The 20,817-nt window shown below is 48.6% G+C and overlaps 1 protein-coding gene across 2 annotated transcripts in view; it reads right to left on the bottom strand.

The window, feature by feature from the left end:
• Positions 1-20,817, bottom strand: part of UNC13D (unc-13 homolog D) — a 174,067-nt gene that overhangs the window by 94,598 nt on the left and 58,652 nt on the right. For both annotated transcript variants that reach the window (XM_075349607.1, XM_075349606.1), the window contains exons 2-4: positions 10,470-10,511; positions 10,039-10,134; positions 6,773-6,880 (exon numbers count right to left, since the gene is read on the bottom strand). In XM_075349607.1, coding sequence (XP_075205722.1) covers positions 6,773-6,880; positions 10,039-10,134; positions 10,470-10,511 — 246 coding nt within the window. The remainder of the gene's footprint in view (positions 1-6,772; positions 6,881-10,038; positions 10,135-10,469; positions 10,512-20,817) is intronic.

The raw sequence follows: 20,817 nt of genomic DNA, 5'->3' as shown, positions 1-20,817 counted from the left end.
CAAGCAATTAACTCTCCCCTATACCCCTACTGTGGCGGCCGTAGATGATTCTCTTTGGCGCGCTGTGATGTTTGCTTCTCACAACTGCTTTTCCAGGTTTGTCTTTGTTTGAAGCGCAGATTGGTAAATCATATATATCACACAGGAGACACTGTACATACACACACCGCTCTGACACACTGCCCGTATACTGCACACAGCCTTGACACAGTTGTCCTATTTTACACCACCTACGATACACACTGGCCATATATAGTACACATGCACAGGAGATACTGTATACTGCACACAGCACTCACACGCCGTATACAGCACACACACAAGCCATACACAGCACTCACACGCCGTATATAGCACACACACAAGCCATACACAGCACTCACACGCCGTATACAGCACTCACACAAGCCATACACAGCACTCACACGCCGTATACAGCACACACACAAGCCATACACAGCACTCACACGCCGTATACAGCACACACACAAGCCATACACAGCACTCACACGCCGTATACAGCACACACACAAGCCATACACAGCACTCACACGCCGTATACAGTACACACACAAGCCATACACAGCACTCACACGCCGTATACAGCACACACACAAGCCATACACAGCACTCACACGCCGTATACAGCACACACACAAGCCATACACAGCACTCACACGTCGTATACAGCACACACACAAGCCATACACAGCACTCACACGTCGTATACAGCACACACACAAGCCATACACAGCACTCACACGCCGTATACAGCACACACACAAGCCATACACAGCACTCACACGCCGTATACAGCACACACACAAGCCATACACAGCACTCACACGCCGTATACAGCACACACACAAGCCATACACAGCACTCACACGCCGTATACAGCACACACACAAGCCATACACAGCACTCACACGCCGTATACAGTACACACACAAGCCATACATAGCACTCAACATGCCGTATACACAGTACATAAGGAGAAGAAAAAAAGCTCTGCATGTAAACATGTGCACACCAGGAATTAGATATACCAATAAACCTTACATTATGAAACTTTATTAAGTGCCAAACACAACAAACAGCGCGCGCACACACACACACACGCCGTATACACAGCACACACACGCCGTATACACAGCACACACACGCCGTATACACAGCACACACACGCCCTATACACAGCACACACATGCCGTATACACAGCACACACACGCCGTATACACAGCAGACACAAGCCGTATAAACAGCGCGCACACACAGCACACATGCCGCACACAGCGCACACGCCGTATACACAGCGCACACGCCGTATACACAGCGCACACGCCGTATACACAGCGCACACGCCGTATACACAGCACACACGCCGTATACACAGCACATACACAGCACACACGCCGTATACACAGCACACGCACATGTATACACAACAGACGCTGGACACTGAAGTCACAAATACATTTGATATATGGTGGTATATATTAGATATAAACACACTTAGCGCAGATATAAGTACCTGCTGCTTAGGTGCCCTGTAAGATCAGGTGCAGCACAAGTGATGGATGCAGCAGCTCAGCTCAAGGGCTGGCTTCATTCTCGTCTTCTCTCCAAGAAAAGACCTCCTAGACCTGAGCAGCCGAGCACAGAACGGGAGGGTGAGAGGCAGCACGCACAGCACTATGCAGCCTTCTATGTCCCGTACAGGCCCCTCCCCCATCACTCTGATTCTAGCTGTAATCTCACAGGGAGCATGTAGGAGCCAGAGGGAGGAAGTCCCACCCCCAGTGCGGTCTCCCGGCAATAGACAAGATGAGCGGCTGGCCGAGAACCGCAGCCACTGGGAATCTGCTCCAGTGCCCCGGGGGCCACAGAAAAGGTCATCGCGGGCCGCATACGGCCCGCGGGCCGGAGGTTCCCCACCCCTGCCCTAAAGTATTATGAAGTATTTCAGGCACAAAGAACAATGAGCTTCATATGTTTGGATTAATTATCTCTTTTTCCAGCCTTTTCTGACTAATTAAGACCCTCCCCAAACTTGTGAACAGCACTCATACTTGGTCAACATGGGAAAGACAAAGGACCATTCCAAAGCCATCATAGACAAGATCGTGGAGGGTCACAAGGCTGGCAAGGGGTACAAAACCAAGTAACGTACTCCCCCGCAATGGTCTCCGTTCCAGACGAGCCCGTAAGGTACCTTTACTTTCAAAGCGTCATGTCAAGGCTCGTCTACAGTTTGCTCATGATCACTTGGAGGACTCTGAGACAGACTGGTTCAAGGTTCTCTGGTCTGATGAGACCAAGATCGAGATCTTTGGTGCCAACCACATACGTGACGTTTGGAGACTGGATGGCACTGCATACGACCCCAAGAATACCATCCCTACAGTCAAGCATGGTGGTGGCAGCATCATGCTGTGGGGCTGTTTCTCAGCCAAAGGGCCTGGCCATCTGGTCCGCATCCATGGGAAGATGGATAGCACGGCCTACCTGGAGATTTTGGCCAAGAACCTCCGCTCCTCCATCAAGGATCTTAACATGGGTCGTCATTTCATCTTCCAACAAGACAATGACCCAAAGCACACAGCCAAAAAAACCAAGGCCTGGTTCAAGAGGGAAAAAAATCAAGGTGTTGCAGTGGCCTAGTCAGTCTCCTGACCTTAACCCAATTGAAAACTTGTGGAAGGAGCTCAAGATTAAAGTCCACATGAGACACCCAAAGAACCTAGATAACTTGGAGAAGATATGCATGGAGGAGTGGGCCAAGATAACTCCAGAGACCTGTGCCGGCCTGATCAGGTCTTATAAAAGACGATGATTAGCTGTAATTGCAAACAAGGGTTATTCCACAATATATTAAACCTAGGGGTTGAATAATAATTGACCCACACTTTTATGTTGAACATTTATTAAAATTTAACTGAGCAACATAACTTGTTGGTTTGTAAGATTTATGCATCTGTTAATAAATCCTGCTCTTGTTTGAAGTTTGCAGGCTCTAACTTATTTGCATCTTATTAAACCTGCTAAATCTGCAGGGGGTTGAATACTACTTGTAGGCACTATACATGCATTACACTTACATGAATGATCCCAAACAAAAAGATCAGAAAAAAAGTTGGAAGGGTGCTTAAAAAAATAGCTCTACCAGGGATACTCTATGCCAGTGATGGCGAACCTATGGCACGCGTGCCACCAGGGGCACGCTGAGCCCATTCTGGTGGCACACGTGCTGTCGCCCGATTCTGCAGTTTTGATCTGCTAGTGCAGTCACGCCGGCAGATCAAATCTGTGTTGGAGCGGAGGAGACATTTCTCCTCCGCTCTGACACTCCTCCTCTCCAAGGCTGCAGGTGTGTTGCCTTGGAGACGGAGGAGCGGCGCCGGCGCCATCTGCTGGCCGCGTGGGAACTGAGGACCCAGCAGCGCGCAGCGGAGGAGCGTGTGCAGGTAAGTTGTGTGTTGCGCTTTTTTTTTTTTTATAACTCGTGTGCGGCTGTGCCAAGGTGGGGATGGGGGGGCAACACCAGCATGGGGTGGGGGAACGCACATGGCAGCGTGGGGTGGGGGGAACGCACTTGGCAGTGTGGGGTGGCGGTGGGGGAACGCACATGCCAGCTTGGGGTGGGGGAGGGGTAACGCACATGCCAGCATGGGGTGGGGGAGGGGGAACGCACATGTCAGCATGGGGTGGGGGAGGGGGAACGCACATGCCAGCATGGGGTGGGGGAGGGGGAACGCACATGCCAGCATGGGGTGGGGGAACGCACATGCCAGCATGGGGTGGGGGAAAGCACATGCCAGCATGGGGTGGGGGAACGCACATGCCAGCAAGGGGTGGGGGAACGCACATGCCAGCATGGGGAGGGGGAACGCACATGCCAGCATGGGGTGGGGGAGGGGGAACGCACATGCCAGCATGGTGTGGTGACATGCATGCCAGGATGGGGGGGGAAACATGCATGCCCAGATGGAGGGGGGGCATGCATGCCAGGATGGAGGGGGGGGGACATGCATGCCAGGATGGGGAACAATGCATGCCAGGATGGAGGAAACATGCATGTGAGGATGGAGGAAATATGCATGTGAGGATGGAGGAAACATGCATACCAGGATGGAGGAAACATGCATGCCAGGATGGAAGAAACATGCATGCCAGGATGGGGAAAACATGCATGTGAGGATGGAGGAAACATGCATGCCAGGATGGAGGAAACATGCATGTGAGGATGGAGGAAACATGCATGCCAGGATGGAGGAAACATGCATGCCAGGATGGAGGAAACATACATACCAGGATGGGGAAAACATGCATGCCAGGATGGAGGAAACATGCATGCCAGGATGGGGAAAACATGCATGCCAGGATGGAGGAAACATGCATGCGAGGATGGAGGAAACATACATGCCAGGATGGGGAAACATGCATGCCAGGATGGAGGAAACATGCATGCGAGGATGGAGGAAACATGCATGCCAGGATGGAGGAAACACGCATGCCAGGATGGAGGAAACATGCATGTGAAGATGGAGGAAACATGCATGCCAGGATGGAGGAAACATGCATGCCAGGATGGAGGAAACATGCATGCCAGGATGGAGGAAACATGCATGCCAGGATGGAGGAAACATACATGCCAGGATGGAGGAAACATATATGCCAGGATGGAGGAAACATGCATGCCAGGATGGAGGAAATATGCATGGCAGGATGGAGGAAACATGCATGCCAGGATGGAGGAAACATGCATGCCAGGATGGAGGAAACATGCATGCCAGGATGGAGGAAACATGCATGTCAGGATGGAGGAAACATGCATGTCAGGATGGAGGAAACATGCATGGCAGGATGGAGGAAACATGCATGCCAGGATGGAGGAAACATGCATGGCAGGATGGAGGAAACATGCATGCCAGGATGGAGGAAACATGCATGCCAGGATGGAGGAAACATGCATGCTAGGATGGAGGAAACATGCATGTCAGGATGGAGGAAACATGCATGGAGGAAACATGCCTGTCAGGATGGAGGAAACATGCATGCCAGGATGGAGGAAACATGCCACGATAAGGTACCTTTACCAGGAAGGGGTACATTTACCTGGATGGGGGTAAATTAACCAGGATTGGGAACATTTACCAGGATGGAGGACATTTACCAGAAATGGGGTACATGCCGGGATGGGGGAACATTTACGAGGATGGAGGACATTTACCAGGAATGGGGTACATGCCTTGATGGGGGAACATTTACAAGGATGGGCAATATGTCAGGATGGGGTACATTTACCAGCATGGGGGAACATGCCAGAATGGGTAACATTTACCAGGATGGAGGACATTTACCAGGATGGCGCCCTGATAGGGACAAATATACCAGAATGTAGGAAATATAAATCAGAATGGGGGATATGTTTACCAGGAAGTGGCCGAGGAAGGGGACAGAACTACACAATGATGGGGAGGGGAGCCACTCGTACGTCTTTATGGGATTTCAAGACGTTCAGACTTTGAAATGTAGATGTGGATTACAGGGTGACATCTGATTGCATTCCAGGCTAAAATCTCTGTCTAATATGCTGCAATTTTTTCCAGAAAGATCAATCCAACTGCTGTGTCTGGAAAGGGCAGGGGCTCAGCTTCAATGTGTGGTAAGCATGAGCGTGATGCCCCCTGCTGAAGAGAAGAGAAGACGGCAAAGGTAAGGTTACAATTAATTATTTACATAATAGGATTGGTTGGCACTTCGGAAAAAAAATTGGGTTTAGGGCTACAGTTTGGGCACTCGGCCTGTAAAAGGTTCGCCATGACTGCTCTAGGCTGATAATTCCTGTTCTTTTAGGAAATTCAGCAATAGACTGACTCAGACCCAATGTTTTGTGTTGAAGCATCTAATGAGCGCATGCATAGGTCATTGGGAAAGAAGGAGCAGGGGGAGTTGTGAAAATGAAAAAAAAATTCAAACAACAAAACAAGTTCATGCATTACTTGAACGTAGGCCGTGTGTGTTGGATACTAAAGGTATTTCAACATGACTGATATAGTTGAAATTTCCTGTCCCTAGCACAAAATACTGTTCTGACAAGTGAAATACTGTATAGATGTGAAGAATAGCATGCATGAGAATTGAAACTGAATTATTGAGCCTAGTTTTAGTAGGAATACAACAATTCTCTTTTTTACTCCATGCAACTGTAAGGAAGTGGACTGGGTGCTTTTGCATTCTCTCCCTTGAACACAACACAATGGAGTTATTGTATTGTCGTCTAGGAGAAAATGTACCGTATTTTGTTAGGCATCTTTTGTACATATTGTTCTCCGTAAATTGTGATGTATTGCAATGTGAAGTATGATGTAGTGTACTGTATATAGTATAGCTTTTGTTTAGGAAGTTACAGAGTATAGGGTAAGTAATTGTTAAGTGTTGGGACCCGTCCACAATGGGAGGGGTTAGTAGATAGGGTAAGAGAAACAGAGTTTTTTAGAAAAGTCATTGAAGATCTAGCGTGCGATAGTTACGTACAAATAGTCGGTAGGTCGTGAAGGTCGCATATAGTGGGTGGCTTGTGTCAGCAACAGAAAAAAAGGAGACTAGACACGAGATAGTGTGATCTTTGAGCGTTGACAGAGACACAGAGCAAGAACAACATGAGTGCTAGAGACCACCCCTCAAACGAAGCGGCCACAAACAATAGGAGCAACAACTGCCCCGCGACACTCTACACAACTGCCAAACAACACATTTGCCTCTTACCATTTGAAGATATTCATATAGTTGGTCATTATCCGATATATGATTTGACTCTGAAATCCCAATTCTGTGTATGACTGTATACAGTGCTTCTCCATACAATAGATTTCGCTATGTGAACAGTTAATAATGTGTTGTAACAGAGAGAAAAAAACGGTCGATTTAACTAATCAGCATAAAATTTAGAAATTTTACAATTACAGATAAAGTATCATAGTTTAGAACTGCACTGATAATTCTGTAGGCTTCAGAGGTGAAATCCTTCAACACCTGCCTGCACACAGGGTGCTTTAGTGATGTGAATTATTTAAAGGGAACCTGCTTGATTCATGTTGCTGAAAATGCACATTTGTAGTCATGTATATTTTCAGGGGCGGGCATATCATTGGTGCAACCGCACAGGGGCCCAAGAGGTCAGGGGGCATTTCCATCTCCAAGGTAGGTGGAATTGTGTATTTTGATAAGTTATTGGACCGTAATGCGCCCATATACTATTTTTGTACAACAGCCCTCTTCTGCCTATGTCCCCCAGTGTATATTTTACACTGTAATGCTCTGTTGTTTAAGAAAAAATACTCTTTAAAGAGAACAACCACCAGGATTTTACGATATGAAGTAAAGGCAGTGCTATACTGGCACCAAGATGCTGAATCCAGGCATAACTGTTGTAGAAAGATCCGATGCTTGGTTGATTAAATATTTTTAATCAAAGTTGCAGAAATTCACTGCACTTTGATTGATGGGTGCAACGGAGTGGTCTTGTGTGGGTCGGGTCCTCGGAGTTTATTCCTCCTCCGGCGTCCTCCTGACTTGCACCTTTTTTTTATTTGAATATCGCGCCATGAAGAGAGGCATCGCTGCGTGGCCAGATATTTTTTTAACATCTGCGCACGCACTTCTGTCGCTCATAGTCTTGACAGCAGTGTCTTCAATAAAATGGTGCCAGAGATTGCGGTACGCGCATGCGCAGACTCAAGCACCATTTTAATGAAGACAGAAGTACTGTGGCAATGCACATGCGATGCGCCGCCAACAACAGAAGTGGCGGCGTGGCGCGAAATTCAAATAAAGATAAGGGGGCAAGCCATGAGGACACCAGAGGAGGAATAAACGCTGAGGACCTGACCAACAATGTCCCACCTCCGTTGCACCCGTCAAAGTGCAGTGCATTTCTGCAACTTTGATTAAAGATATTTCATCAACTGAACATCATATCTTTCTATAATAGCTATGCCTGGATTCAACATCTTAGTGCCAGTATGGTACTGCCTTTAGTTCATATCGCAAAATCCTGGTGGTTGTTTCTCTTTAAAGATTGGGTCAGGGACCATAAATGAAGATAAGAGTAGTAGTCCAGTTCCACCGCAGCCACATTCTCCAAGCAGTACTGCAGGTGACTGACAGATCACTTCTAGCAGCTCTGCGGAGAGTCTGCCAGGGTCAGTGTCAATCTAATCTTGTCTGCAGCTATGGCCTTGCAGCAAATCTTAAAGTATATTTTGTCTGAACAGCAGAGTAAGGGGCACTTTGCACACTACGACATCGCAAGCCGATGCTTGCGATGCTGAGCGCGATAGTCCCCGCCCCCATCGCAGCTGCGGTATCATGGTGATAGCTGGCGTAGCGAACATTATCGCTACGCCAGCTTCACATGCACTCACCTGCACTGCGACGTCGCTCTGGCCGGCGACCCGCCTCCTTATTAATGGGGTGGGTCGTGCGGTGTCATAGCGACGTCACACGGCAGGTGGCCAATAGAAGTGGAGGGGCGGAGATGAGCGGGACGTAAACATCCCGCCCACCTCCTTCCTTCCGCATAGCTGGCATGAGCCGCAGGACGCAGGTAGGAGATGTTCCTCGCTCCTGCGGCTTCACACACAGCGTTGTGTGATGCCGCTGGAACGAGGAACAACATCATAACATCGGTCATTTCCAAATTATGGAAATGACCGACGTTACACCGATGATACGATTATGACGATTTTGCGGTCGTTAATCGTATCAAAAAGGCTTTACACACTACGATATCACCTGCAACGCCGGATGTTCGTCACTTTCAATTTGACCCCACCGACATCACAGCTGTGAAGTCGTAGTGTGCAAAGTGCCCCTTAGACATACCTGACTGCACTTGTACAGTTTGTCATTTGTCAGATGACAAGTTCTCTTTAAAGTGTAGTTCTCATAGTCGACACTGATTTTGGGAAAACTATCAAATGCTTACAATGACAAATATCAGAACAAGGAATGCTCCTCTGGATTATAGGAGTAAAGGCACAGACTACTGTAGGCTGTAATTTAGGATTATTGCAAAGTGAGGGAATTATAGTTTTACTTAAAAAAAAAATCAGTTGACTATGGAGTCTTACAGGTAAAGCTCCATTGGAGAAAAGTATGCTGATTAAAGGCCGCTTTACATGCTACGACATCGCTAGCAATTGCTAGCGATGTCGAGTGTGATAGCACCCGCCCCCGTTGTTGTAACGATATCTGGTGATCGCTGCCGTAGCAAACATTATCGCATACATATCTGTGCAGCGACGTCACTGTGACCAGCGATCTGCCTCCTTTCTAAGGGGGCGGTTCGTTCAGCGTCACAGCGACGTCACAGCAGCGTCACTGAACCGCCGCCCGATAGAAAACGAGGGGGAGGAGATGAGCGGCCGGAACACGCCATCCACCTCCTTTTCCGGTGGCCGCAGGTAAGGAGATGTTTGTCGTTTCTGCGGCGTCACAAATAGCGATGTGTGCTGCCGCAGGAACGACGAACAACATTGTTACTGCAGCAGCAACGATATTTGGGAAGGGTCCACCATGTCACCGATGAGCAATTTTGAACGTTTTTGCGACGATTCAATATCGCTCATAGGTGTCACACGCAACGACATCGCTAAAGTGTCCGGATGTGCGTCACAAATTCCGTGACCCCAACGAGAACGCTTTAGCGATCTCGTAGCTTGTAAAGCCACCTTAACTGTTGAAATGGACTATCTCACAAGTATCACCTTGGAGAGTTTTGTTAGAAGAGGTACGTTTTCCAAGGCTCTTTATAAGGTTGGAGAATAACTTTTAGGGTACTAGCTATTTCTCTCCTTGGTGGTACTTGTAAAATATTTTCTTTATTACTGCATGAGCCAATCAGAATTAGTGCAAGATATAGAATGCAATGATTGAGCATAGTTTAGGAGATCTCTAGATAGTTCTCACTGAATGTAGACTCTCAATAAGATTTATATATCTGATCATGCATTGTTCAACACATTTCTAACCTCTACAGATGGAGAAGCTGGTTTGCTTTCGCCATTGGTCTCCAGTGTTGATGTTTTTTGTGGTGGACGTATTGTGGCCTTTTTTCCATACCTTGCCTATGCCAAGAAAGTCAACAGTTAGAAAGAAAGTAGTAGTTATAAAACAAATAGTACTTAACAAAACATGTCTGTGTAATAAGATACAGCTGCACAGTCACGTGTTCTCAGTTAAATTGCATCTGTTATGAGACCTCATTATTTCTACATGATGGGAGAATTGCATGTCAAACACCTGAATTTTGACATGGTAAAAATTTGAGTGTTCATTGCAAGAAGCTTATGACTTGTCTTCCATAGGGAAACATCAAGGTTGTACAGTAGTCACAGCACCACATAATAAAATGTTGATATAGAGCTTTATCCTTAAAAGATAAAGTATTATATTTTCTTACCCCACTTCGTGTAAATCGGTGAGGACCAAGAGAAGACTCCATCTGTAACAGGAAAGATGAACATAAGAAAACATCCACTCTAATAATAAAAATACCAGAATAATCAAAATGTAATTACAGCCTGTAATCCTTTGGGTATGTATATGTTACAGGCAATGTATGAAAATCCGGCATGCTATAGAATACCTAGTCAATGTATACAATCCCTGTAGTTTTCAGGTAAGGTATGAAATATCTGTGTTCTATACTTTCCCTAGGCATTACATAAAATGTCTAGGTATTATAAAGAATGACAAGAACTGCTCAGGCAAAGTGTGATATAATGCCCAGATTGGAAAAGTTAGCCATTACATAAAATGTCTAGGTGCCCAGATTGGAAAAGTTAGCCATTACATAAAATGTCTAGGTATTATAAAGAATGACAGGAACTGCTCAGGGCAAATTCTGATATAATGCCCAGATTGGAAAAGTCTTTAGTAACAAACAGTCAAAAAACTAATGAAAGAAGAAATCCTAAATGAATAACAGGATATCTTTACTAGGAAAAACACAAAGAAACAGAAGTGTCATTCCTGACTATTAAGCGGGCTTTGCACGCTGCGATCGTACCCGCCCCCGTCGGTTGTGCTTCACGGGCAAATCGCTGCACATCGCGCACAATCTCGTTAGTCCCCGTCACATGCACTTACCTAACCTGAGACGTTGCTCTGGCTGGCGCTCCGCCTCCTTTCTAAGGGGGCTGTACGTGCGGCATCACAGCGACGTCACACGGCAGGCGACCAATAGAAGCGGAGGGGCAGAGATGAGCGGGACATAACATCCCGCCCACCTCCTTCCTTCCGCATTGCCGGTGGAGGCAGGTAAGGAGATGTTCGTCGCTCCTGCGGTGTCACATACAGCAATGTGTGGTGCCGCAGGAACGACGAACAACATCGCTAATAAAAAGAGAACGATTTTTTGATTCAGGATGACCTCTCCACGGCAAACGATTTTGTGCACTTTAGCGATCGTTTTAGGTCGCTCGATTGGTCACATGCTGCGATGTCGCTAACGGCGCCGGATGTGCGTCACAAACAATGTGACCCCGATGATAATACGTTAGCGATATCGTAGCGTGTAAAGCCCGCTTTAGTCTTTAGTAACAAACAGTCAAAAACATGAAAGAAGAAAAGCAAAATGAACAACAAGATATCTTTGCTGGGAACAAAAAAGGAATCAGAAGTATCATTCCTGACTATTTGTAGCAGCACGGGAGGCTAGAATGGCATTTTAATACTAAGGGCAACTGAGCCAGTGTCACAGATCTGCTGCTGCCTGCTCTGTCCACCTACTTTTGGACGGACCACCCCTGTAGTATTCTACACTCCGCCTGTTTGTCATTTAGGTATTCTATAGAATGACAAGGAAATGTATGAACATCTGATGTATTTCAGACTTTGACGACCCATTTCCTGCATTGTATACATTGCCTAGGTATTTTATAGAATGCCTGTTTTTACACATTGCCGGTAACATATACATTAGATAGAATGATAGATAAATAGGTAGATAGACAGATATAGTGCTCAGTATAGAGTACAAACTCTTTGTAAAGTAAGATTTTAGTCAATATCTCTCTGAACACTAGAACAAATTCCAAAATGTTGACAAGCTTAGTTTCATAGAATTAATTTTTAATCCATAACATGAAAGCAATGTTAATAATATGATGTTCATTACAAAATCTTCTATTGTACTCAAATTAGTTGATAGAAAGATGAATACACATCAAAAACTACTACATCTAGTATTTTGTATGAGCTTCATAATTTTTACAGCACCAAGTCGTCTAGGCATGGAATGAACAAGTTGGCAACATACTGCAGCATGTATCTTTTTCCATTCTTCAAGAACGACTTCTTTTAGTGATTGGATGCTGGATGGAGAGTGATGCTGAACTTGTCTCCCCATAGGTGTTCGATAGAGTTGTGATCAGGAGACATACTTGGCAACTGAATCACTTTCACCCTGTTTTTCTTCAGAAATGCATCTGTGGCCTTAAATGTATTTTTTGGCATATTATTGTCGCCGGCGGGGAGGGGGACGCTGCGCTAGCCAACGCTCGGGTCCGGCGCTGCTGCGGCTGCTGCTCGGTGGCTCAAGCGGTGGGCCGGATCCGGGGACTCGAGCGGCGCTCCTCGCCCGTGAGTGAAAGGGGGATAGTTTGGGTTTAGGGAATTGGTCCGTGACGCCACCCACGGTTTGTGGTGAGGTTGGGACACCACCGCTGCTCTGGACGGGGATCCCGAGAGCGATGACAGGGAGCAGCCGAGATATTTCTCTCCCCTCCGTGGTTAGGGGGGTTGGTGGTCCCGGGCCCAGTGAGGTGTCGGGGAGGCAGGGTTGGCGAGGTGCAAGGTCGCGGGGGCAGCGCGGTGCCAGATGGCACAGTGGTACTCACTCAGCCAAGAATGGATACAGAGTCTCCGGTAAAACAAACGGCTGGATGGACGGGTCCTGCAGCCGGCTTCTGTGGTCACTCCCGGTAGGTTGGTGGTGGCTGCCTTTCCCTGCATCTGTTGTGTGTCTTCGGTCCCGATGGCTTCCCACCGGTAACCCGCTCCCCATCTTGGATATGTGCCGGAGGAGCCCCTTTTGCCCGCAGGCTCTGGCCCTGGGAATTCTAGCTGTGGCGGTAGCTGTATTTCCCTTTCTCGGTTTGGACGGTCGCCTTCAATCGGGTCTTGGCTGCTAGGAAACCCCGGAGGTTCCGGTCGCTAACGGATTTGACCGGTTTAACGGCGACTCCAAGCCTGGTCGGGGTCTGCAGACCCTGCCGGTTTGTGCTGGCTTGTCTTCGCTCCCCGGTTCAGTACCGGTGGGCCACCGCCCGTCCCCGGTCCTACGGTTCCGCGTCAATTGGCCTCTCCTGCAGACGGCCACCACCGTCTGCCAACCTTGCTCTCGGTGTCCGGGCCACGTACCCGGACACGGTCAGTCTGCTCCTCTACTACTACTTCACTCCTTCTCCTTCACTTCCATAACTGTTCTCTGACTTCCTTTCCCGCCTCTAGGACTGTGAACTCCTCAGTGGGTGGGGCCACCTATCTGGCTCCACCCCACCTGGTGTGGACATCAGCCCCTGGAGGGAGGCAACAAGGATTTGTGTGTGACTGGTGTGCCTATCTCGGGGTGTGGGGTGTGTTGTTGCAGTACCTGCGACGACCTGGCTTGTCCAGGGTGCCACATTATCATATTGGAAAAGTGAACGTCTACCAAGGGCATGGAGTGATGGTAGCATCTCATCTTTAATTATAGAGCAGCACATCTGTGAATTCACAATACCATCAATGAAATGTAGCTCCCCGACAACAGGAGTACTCATACAGCACCAGATAAGGAGACAGGCATTACTATTTTTCAGTGTAGGCATTATGTATTTAGAAAAATTAATTTAGAAAATTACATGGTGCTTACAGTTAAACATGGTGGTTTCAGTGTGGGGCTGCATGAGTGTTCCTGGTGTTGAGGAGATACATTTAATTGATGGTATCATGAATTCACAGATGTATTGCTCTATATTGATAGAAACGATACTAACATCACTCCGTGCCCTTGTTAGATGTGCACTTTTCAACAAGACAATCATTCAAAACACACATCTCATGCATTGTGGTCACTCATTACTACCAATTAAATTACTTTTAGGTAGAGTCAAATTAATAATTGCATCAATCTCCGTGGTCTACTTTAACCTGAATCTGAGGCATACTTCAATAGTGTGCATTCATATGTGGAACCAGCTTTAAAGGGAATGTATCATGTAGTAAAATTAAGAGTTTACCCTGAACACAGATGCATACACATATATCTACCTTTTAGGAAAAGAAGGGAATTTTGTTTACTTACCGTAAATTCCTTTTCTTCTAGCTCCTATTGGGAGACCCAGACAATTGGGTGTATAGCTTCTGCCTCCGGAGGCCACACAAAGTATTACACTTAAAAGTGTAAACCCCTCCCCTCTGCCTATACACCCCCCCGTGCATCACGGGCTCCTCAGTTTTGGTGCAAAAGCAGGAAGGAGGAAACTTATAAATTGGTCTAAGGTAAATTCAATCCGAAGGATGTTCGGAGAACTGAAAACCATGAACCAAGAACAATTCAACATGAACAACATGTGTACACAAAAGAACAACAGCCCGAAGGGAACAGGGGCGGGTGCTGGGTCTCCCAATAGGAGCTAGAAGAAAAGGAATTTACGGTAAGTAAACAAAATTCCCTTCTTCTTTGTCGCTCCATTGGGAGACCCAGACAATTGGGACGTCCAAAAGCAGTCCCTGGGTGGGTAAAAGAATACCTCGGTAAAAGAGCCGTAAAACGGCCCCTTCCTACAGGTGGGCAACCGCCGCCTGAAGGACTCGCCTACCTAGGCTGGCATCTGCCGAAGCGTAGGTATGCACCTGATAGTGTTTCGTGAAAGTGTGCAGACTCGACCAGGTAGCCGCCTGACACACCTGCTGAGCCGTAGCCTGGTGCCGCAATGCCCAGGACGCACCCACGGCTCTGGTAGAATGGGCTTTCAGCCCTGAAGGAACCGGAAGCCCAGAAGAACGGTAGGCTTCAAGAATTGGTTCCTTGATCCACCGAGCCAAGGTTGACTTGGAAGCCTGCGACCCTTTACGCTGGCCAGCGACAAGAACAAAGAGCGCGTCCGAGCGGCGCAGGGGCGCCGTACGAGAAATGTAGAGTCTGAGTGCTCTCACAAGATCTAACAAGTGCAAATCCTTTTCACATTGGTGAACTGGATGAGGGCAAAAAGAAGGTAAGGAGATATCCTGATTGAGATGAAAAGGGGATACCACCTTAGGGAGAAATTCCGGAACCGGACGCAGAACCACCTTGTCCTGGTGAAACACCAGGAAGGGGGCTTTGCATGACAGCGCTGCTAGCTCAGACACTCTCCGAAGTGATGTGACTGCCACTAGGAAGACCACCTTCTGCGAAAGGCGTGAAAGAGAAATATCCCTCATTGGCTCGAAAGGCGGTTTCTGAAGGGCCGTTAGCACCCTGTTCAGATCCCAGGGTTCTAGCGGACGCTTGTAAGGAGGGACTATGTGGCAAACCCCCTGCAGGAACGTGCGTACCTGCGGAAGCCTGGCTAGACGCTTTTGAAAAAACACAGAGAGCGCCGAGACTTGTCCCTTAAGAGAGCCGAGAGACAAACCCTTTTCCATTCCGGATTGAAGGAAGGATAGAAAAGTGGGCAAGGCAAATGGCCAGGGAGTAAAACCCTGATCAGAGCACCAGGATAAGAAGATCCTCCACGTCCTGTGGTAGATCTTGGCGGACGTTGGTTTCCTGGCCTGTCTCATAGTGGCAATGACCTCTTGAGATAACCCTGAAGACGCTAGGATCCAGGACTCAATGGCCACACAGTCAGGTTGAAGAGACCATTCCTCTGCGTCCATGCCCTGGCGACTGAGAAAGTCTGCTTCCCAGTTTTCTACGCCCGGGATGTGAACTGCGGAGATGGTGGAGGCTGTGGCTTCCACCCACAGCAGAATCCGCCGAACTTCCTGGAAGGCTTGCCGACTGCGTGTGCCGCCTTGGTGGTTGATGTATGCCACCGCCGTGGCGTTGTCCGACTGAATTCGGATCTGCCTGCCTTCCAGCCACGGCTGGAACGCTTTTAGGGCTACACTGCCCTTATCTCCAGAACATTGATCTGAAGGGAGGACTCTGGCTGAGTCCAGGTACCCTGAGCCCTGTGGTGGAGGAAGACCGCTCCCCACCCTGACAGACTCGCGTCCGTCGTGACCACAGCCCAGGATGGGGGCAGGAATGATTTCCCCTTCGACAAAGAAGTGGGGAGAAGCCACCACTGAAGGGAGGCCTTGGCTGCCCGAGAAAGGGAGACGTTCCTGTCGAGGGACGTCGACTTCCTGTCCCATTTGCGGAGAATGTCCCATTGAAGTGGACGCAGATGAAACTGCGCAAATGGAACTGCCTCCATTGCTGCCACCATCTTCCCTAGGAAGTGCATGAGGCGCCTCAAGGGGTGCGACTGGGCTCGAAGGAGAGATTGCACCCCTGTCCGTAGTGAACGCTGTTTGTCCAGCGGAAGTTTCACTATCGCTGAGAGAGTATGAAACTCCATCCCGAGATATGTCAGCGATTGGGTCGGTGTCAATTTTGACTTTGGGAAATTGATGATCCACCCGAATCTCTGGAGAGTCTCCAGAGCAATGTTCAGGCTGTGTTGGCATGCCACCCGAGAGGGGGCCTTGACAAGAAGATCGTCTAAGTAAGGGATCACCGAGTGTCCCTGAGAGTGTAGGACTGCTACCACTGTTGCCATGACCTTGGTGAAGACCCGTGGGGCTGTCGCCAGGCCGAAAGGCAGTGCCACAAACTGAAGGTGTTCGTCCCCGATGGCGAAACGCAGGAAGCGCTGATGCTCTGGTGCAATCGGCACGTGGAGATAAGCATCCCTGATGTCGATTGATGCTAGGAAGTCTCCTTGGGACATCGAGGCGATGACGGAGCGGAGAGATTCCATCCGGAACCGCCTGGTTTTCACGTGTCTGTTGAGCAGTTAGAGGTCCAGAACGGGACGGAAAGATCCGTCCTTTTTTGGCACCACAAACAAGTTGGAGTAAAAACCGTGGCCCCATTGCTGAAGGGGGACAGGGATCACCACTCCTTCTGCCTTCAGAGTGCTCACCGCCTGAAGAAGAGCATCGGCTCGCTCGGGGGGCGGAGATGTTCTGAAGAAACGAGTCGGAGGACGAGAGCTGAACTCTATCCTGTAACCGTGAGACAGAATGTCTCTCACCCATCAGTCTTGGACATGTGGCAACCAGGCGTCGCAAAACCGGGAGAGCCTGCCACCGACCGAGGATGCGGTTTGGGGAGGCCGAAAGTCATGAGGAGGCCGCCTTGGTAGCGGTTCCTCCGGCGGTCTTTTTAGGACGTGACTTAGACCGCCAAGAATCAGAGTTTCTCTGACCCTTCTGTGGCCTGTTGGACGAGGAGAATTGAGACCTGGATGAGGGCCGAAAGGACCGAAACCTCGATTGTACCTTCTGTTGTTGAGGTCTGTTTGGTTTGGACTGAGGTAAGGACGAGTCCTTTCCCTTGGATTGTTTAATGATTTCATCCAATTGCTCGCCAAACAGGCGGTCGCCAGAAAATGGCAAACCGGTTAAGAACTTTTTGGAAGCAGAGTCTGCCTTCCATTCACGTAGCCACATGGCCCTGCGGACTGCCACTGAATTGGCGGAAGCTACCGCCGTACGGCTCGCAGAGTCCAGGACAGCATTCATGGCGTAGGACGCAAACGCCGATGCCTGAGAGGTTAAGGACACAACCTGCGGAGTAGAGGCACGTGTGACTGCATTAATCTCAGACTGACAAGCTGAGATAGCTTGGAGTGCCCATACGGCTGCGAATGCCGGAGCAAAAGACGCGCCTATAGCTTCATAGATGGATTTCATCAGGAGCTCTATCTGCCTGTCAGTGGCATCCTTGAGTGATGAGCCATCTGCCACCGCAACTATGGATCTAGCCGCCAGTCTAGAGACTGGAGGATCCACCTTGGGACACTGAGCCCAACCCTTGACTACGTCAGGGGGGAAGGGATAACGTGTGTCATTAAGGCGCTTAGTAAAGCGCTTATCCAGAAAAGCTCAGTGTTTCTGGACTGTATCTCTGAAGTTGGAGTGATCAAGAAACGCACTCCGTGTACGTTTGGGAAACCTAAATTGGAATTTCTCCTGCTGAGAAGCTGACTCCTCAATTGGAGGAGCTGGAGGAGAAAGTTCTAACACCTGATTGATGGACGCTATAAGGTCGTTTACTATGGCGTCCCCTTCAGGTGTATCAAGGTTGAGAGCGGTGTCAGGATCAGAGCCCTGATCTGCCACCTCCGCTTCATCCTCCAGAGAGTCCTCATGCTGAGACCCTGAGCAGTGTGATGAAGTCGAGGGAAGTTCCCAGCGAGCCCGCTTAGCCGGTCTGGGACTGCGGTCCGTGTCGGAGTCCTCACCGTGGGACCTATGAGTCGCCCCAGGAGCACTTTGCTGCGCCGACCGAGGGGGGTCTGAGAGCAATGATTCAACAGTGCCCGGGGCCTGTGTTACCAGTCTGGACTGCAAAGCTTCTAGTATCTTAGCAGACCATCTATCCATAGACTCAGAAAGTTTGTCAGCGAATACTGCAAACTCTGTCCCTGTCACCTGGACAGTGGCAGCAGGTGGTTCCACCTGGGCCGAGGGTCCCACCGGTGGCTGAGGCTCCGGCTGAGTGAGTGTCACAGGGGCCGAGCATTGCACACAATGAGGGTAGGTGGAACCTGCAGGTAGCATAGCCGCACATGAGGTACAGGTTGCAAAATAGGCCTGTGCCTTGGCACCCTTGCTTTTTGCGGACGACATGCTGTTGTCTCCTCTTAGAGCAATCAGTGAGGGTATATAGCCAAAGCAAATAGTGCGGCCGTACAGAGTAAATGTATACAATATAAGCATATAAATATAAACTTCGGCACCCAGGGGGGCCAGCACCTAGTAACAGGTGCGGCTTACCGACCGCCCTCAGCGGTTGTGTGACCACCAGATTCCCTGCCTGGGCCTCCCAGAGCTGTGGAGCTCGGAGTTGTCTCCCCTCTGAAGTTCTCCAGCGTCAGAAGTGCTGATAGGAATGGCTGCCAGCGTTCTGAGAGGAGGAGGGAGCCGTGGGCGTGCCTCAGAAAGTGCGGGAATCTGGTGCCCCACGGTGCTCAGTGAGGGGGGAGGAGGATACTAAGTATGCTCCAGCCCTCAGCGCTGACGTCCAGTGCAGCGTCCCGCCCTTACCCCTGACTGGCAGGCCCGGGGGTGGGAGTATGCGGTACTAGGCCGCAAAAGCCGGGGACTAAAGTTATAAGCGCGGCCGGCAAACAAGCGCGGTCAGCGCGGTAGTCCCGGCGCACAAACACACCCAGCAGCTGCTGCAGCGTCCATTACACTGGCGCTCTATGCGCCGTCCCCAAGGGGACACAGAGTACCTCAGAGGAGCAGGGCCTGTCCCTGACGATACCCGGTCTCCTGTCCAGCAGATTCCCCCAGGGGCTGCGGAGGGAGCACGGTCCCAGTGCATGGTGACCGGTTAGGATCCCACTTCACCCAGAGCCCCTAAGGGATGGGGAAGGAAAACAGCATGTGGCTCCAGCCTTTGTACCCGCAATGGGTACCTCAACCTTAACAGCACCGCCGACCAGAGAGGGGTGAGAAGGGAGCATGCCGGGGGCCCTGTTATGGGCCCTCTTTTCTTCCATCCGATATAGTCAGCAGCTGCTGCTGACTAAATTGTGGAGCTTGCGTGCATGTGTGTCTCCTTCAACACAAAGCATAAAAACTGAGGAGCCCGTGATGCACGGGGGGTGTATAGGCAGAGGGGAGGGGTTTACACTTTTAAGTGTAATACTTTGTGTGGCCTCCGGAGGCAGAAGCTATACACCCAATTGTCTGGGTCTCCCAATGGAGCGACAAAGAAAAATATATACCTGTATATACAGTGAAACCTTGGATTACGAGCATAGTTTATTCCGGGAGTGAGCTCTTAAACCAAGTTACTCTTATATTAAAGCGAATTTTCCCATAGGAAATAATTGAAACGCAGACAATTCGTTCCACAACCCAAAAATAGTTACTGCATTTATACAAACTTATTACAGTAATAGAAAATAATGTACTGTATTCATATAAAATTATTACAGTACACTAATACAAAATACTCTACAGTAAAAAACGTATAAAGCACATTAAACTGCACTTTAGCTTATAAGAATTGTTGGTGTGTGGTAGGTACAGTATAAGCAATGTGCTGTACTAGTTAGCAGAAAGTACAGTACTATATCCACAAATGCAAATTGATAGACATGGTATATAGTATATACTGTACTGTACAATGGTATACTGTATACAGTACATTTGTACAGAAAGTTACCTCCAGAGTGAGTCAGAGCGTGGTGACAGAACGGAGCCGGAAGTGTGCATGGTGACTACATACTGTTATTGCAAAGCATTGCTCTTAAACCAAGTTACAAATTTGTAAAAATCTTTGCTTGTCTTGCAAAACGCTCTCAAACCAAGTTACTCTTAATCCAAGGTTCCACTGTATTTGGTATTTTCACTTTCAGTTACATTGGTATTATCAAATGATCACTCCAGACAAAATTGCATTTCGGATTTTACGCTGCCTAACAAAAAAGTACTCAATAGCCCGTATTTAACACAGAAACTGTACCAATAAAAACTACAATTTACACTGAAAACAAGACCTCATAAAGCTACATCAATGATAAAAAAAAAGAATCTTGCCCAAACAAATA

This window comes from Anomaloglossus baeobatrachus, chromosome 5 (assembly GCF_048569485.1).
Source record: "Anomaloglossus baeobatrachus isolate aAnoBae1 chromosome 5, aAnoBae1.hap1, whole genome shotgun sequence".
NCBI classification, from domain to species: domain Eukaryota; kingdom Metazoa; phylum Chordata; class Amphibia; order Anura; family Aromobatidae; genus Anomaloglossus; species Anomaloglossus baeobatrachus.
This window is presented reverse-complemented; position numbering and strand designations above follow the sequence as displayed.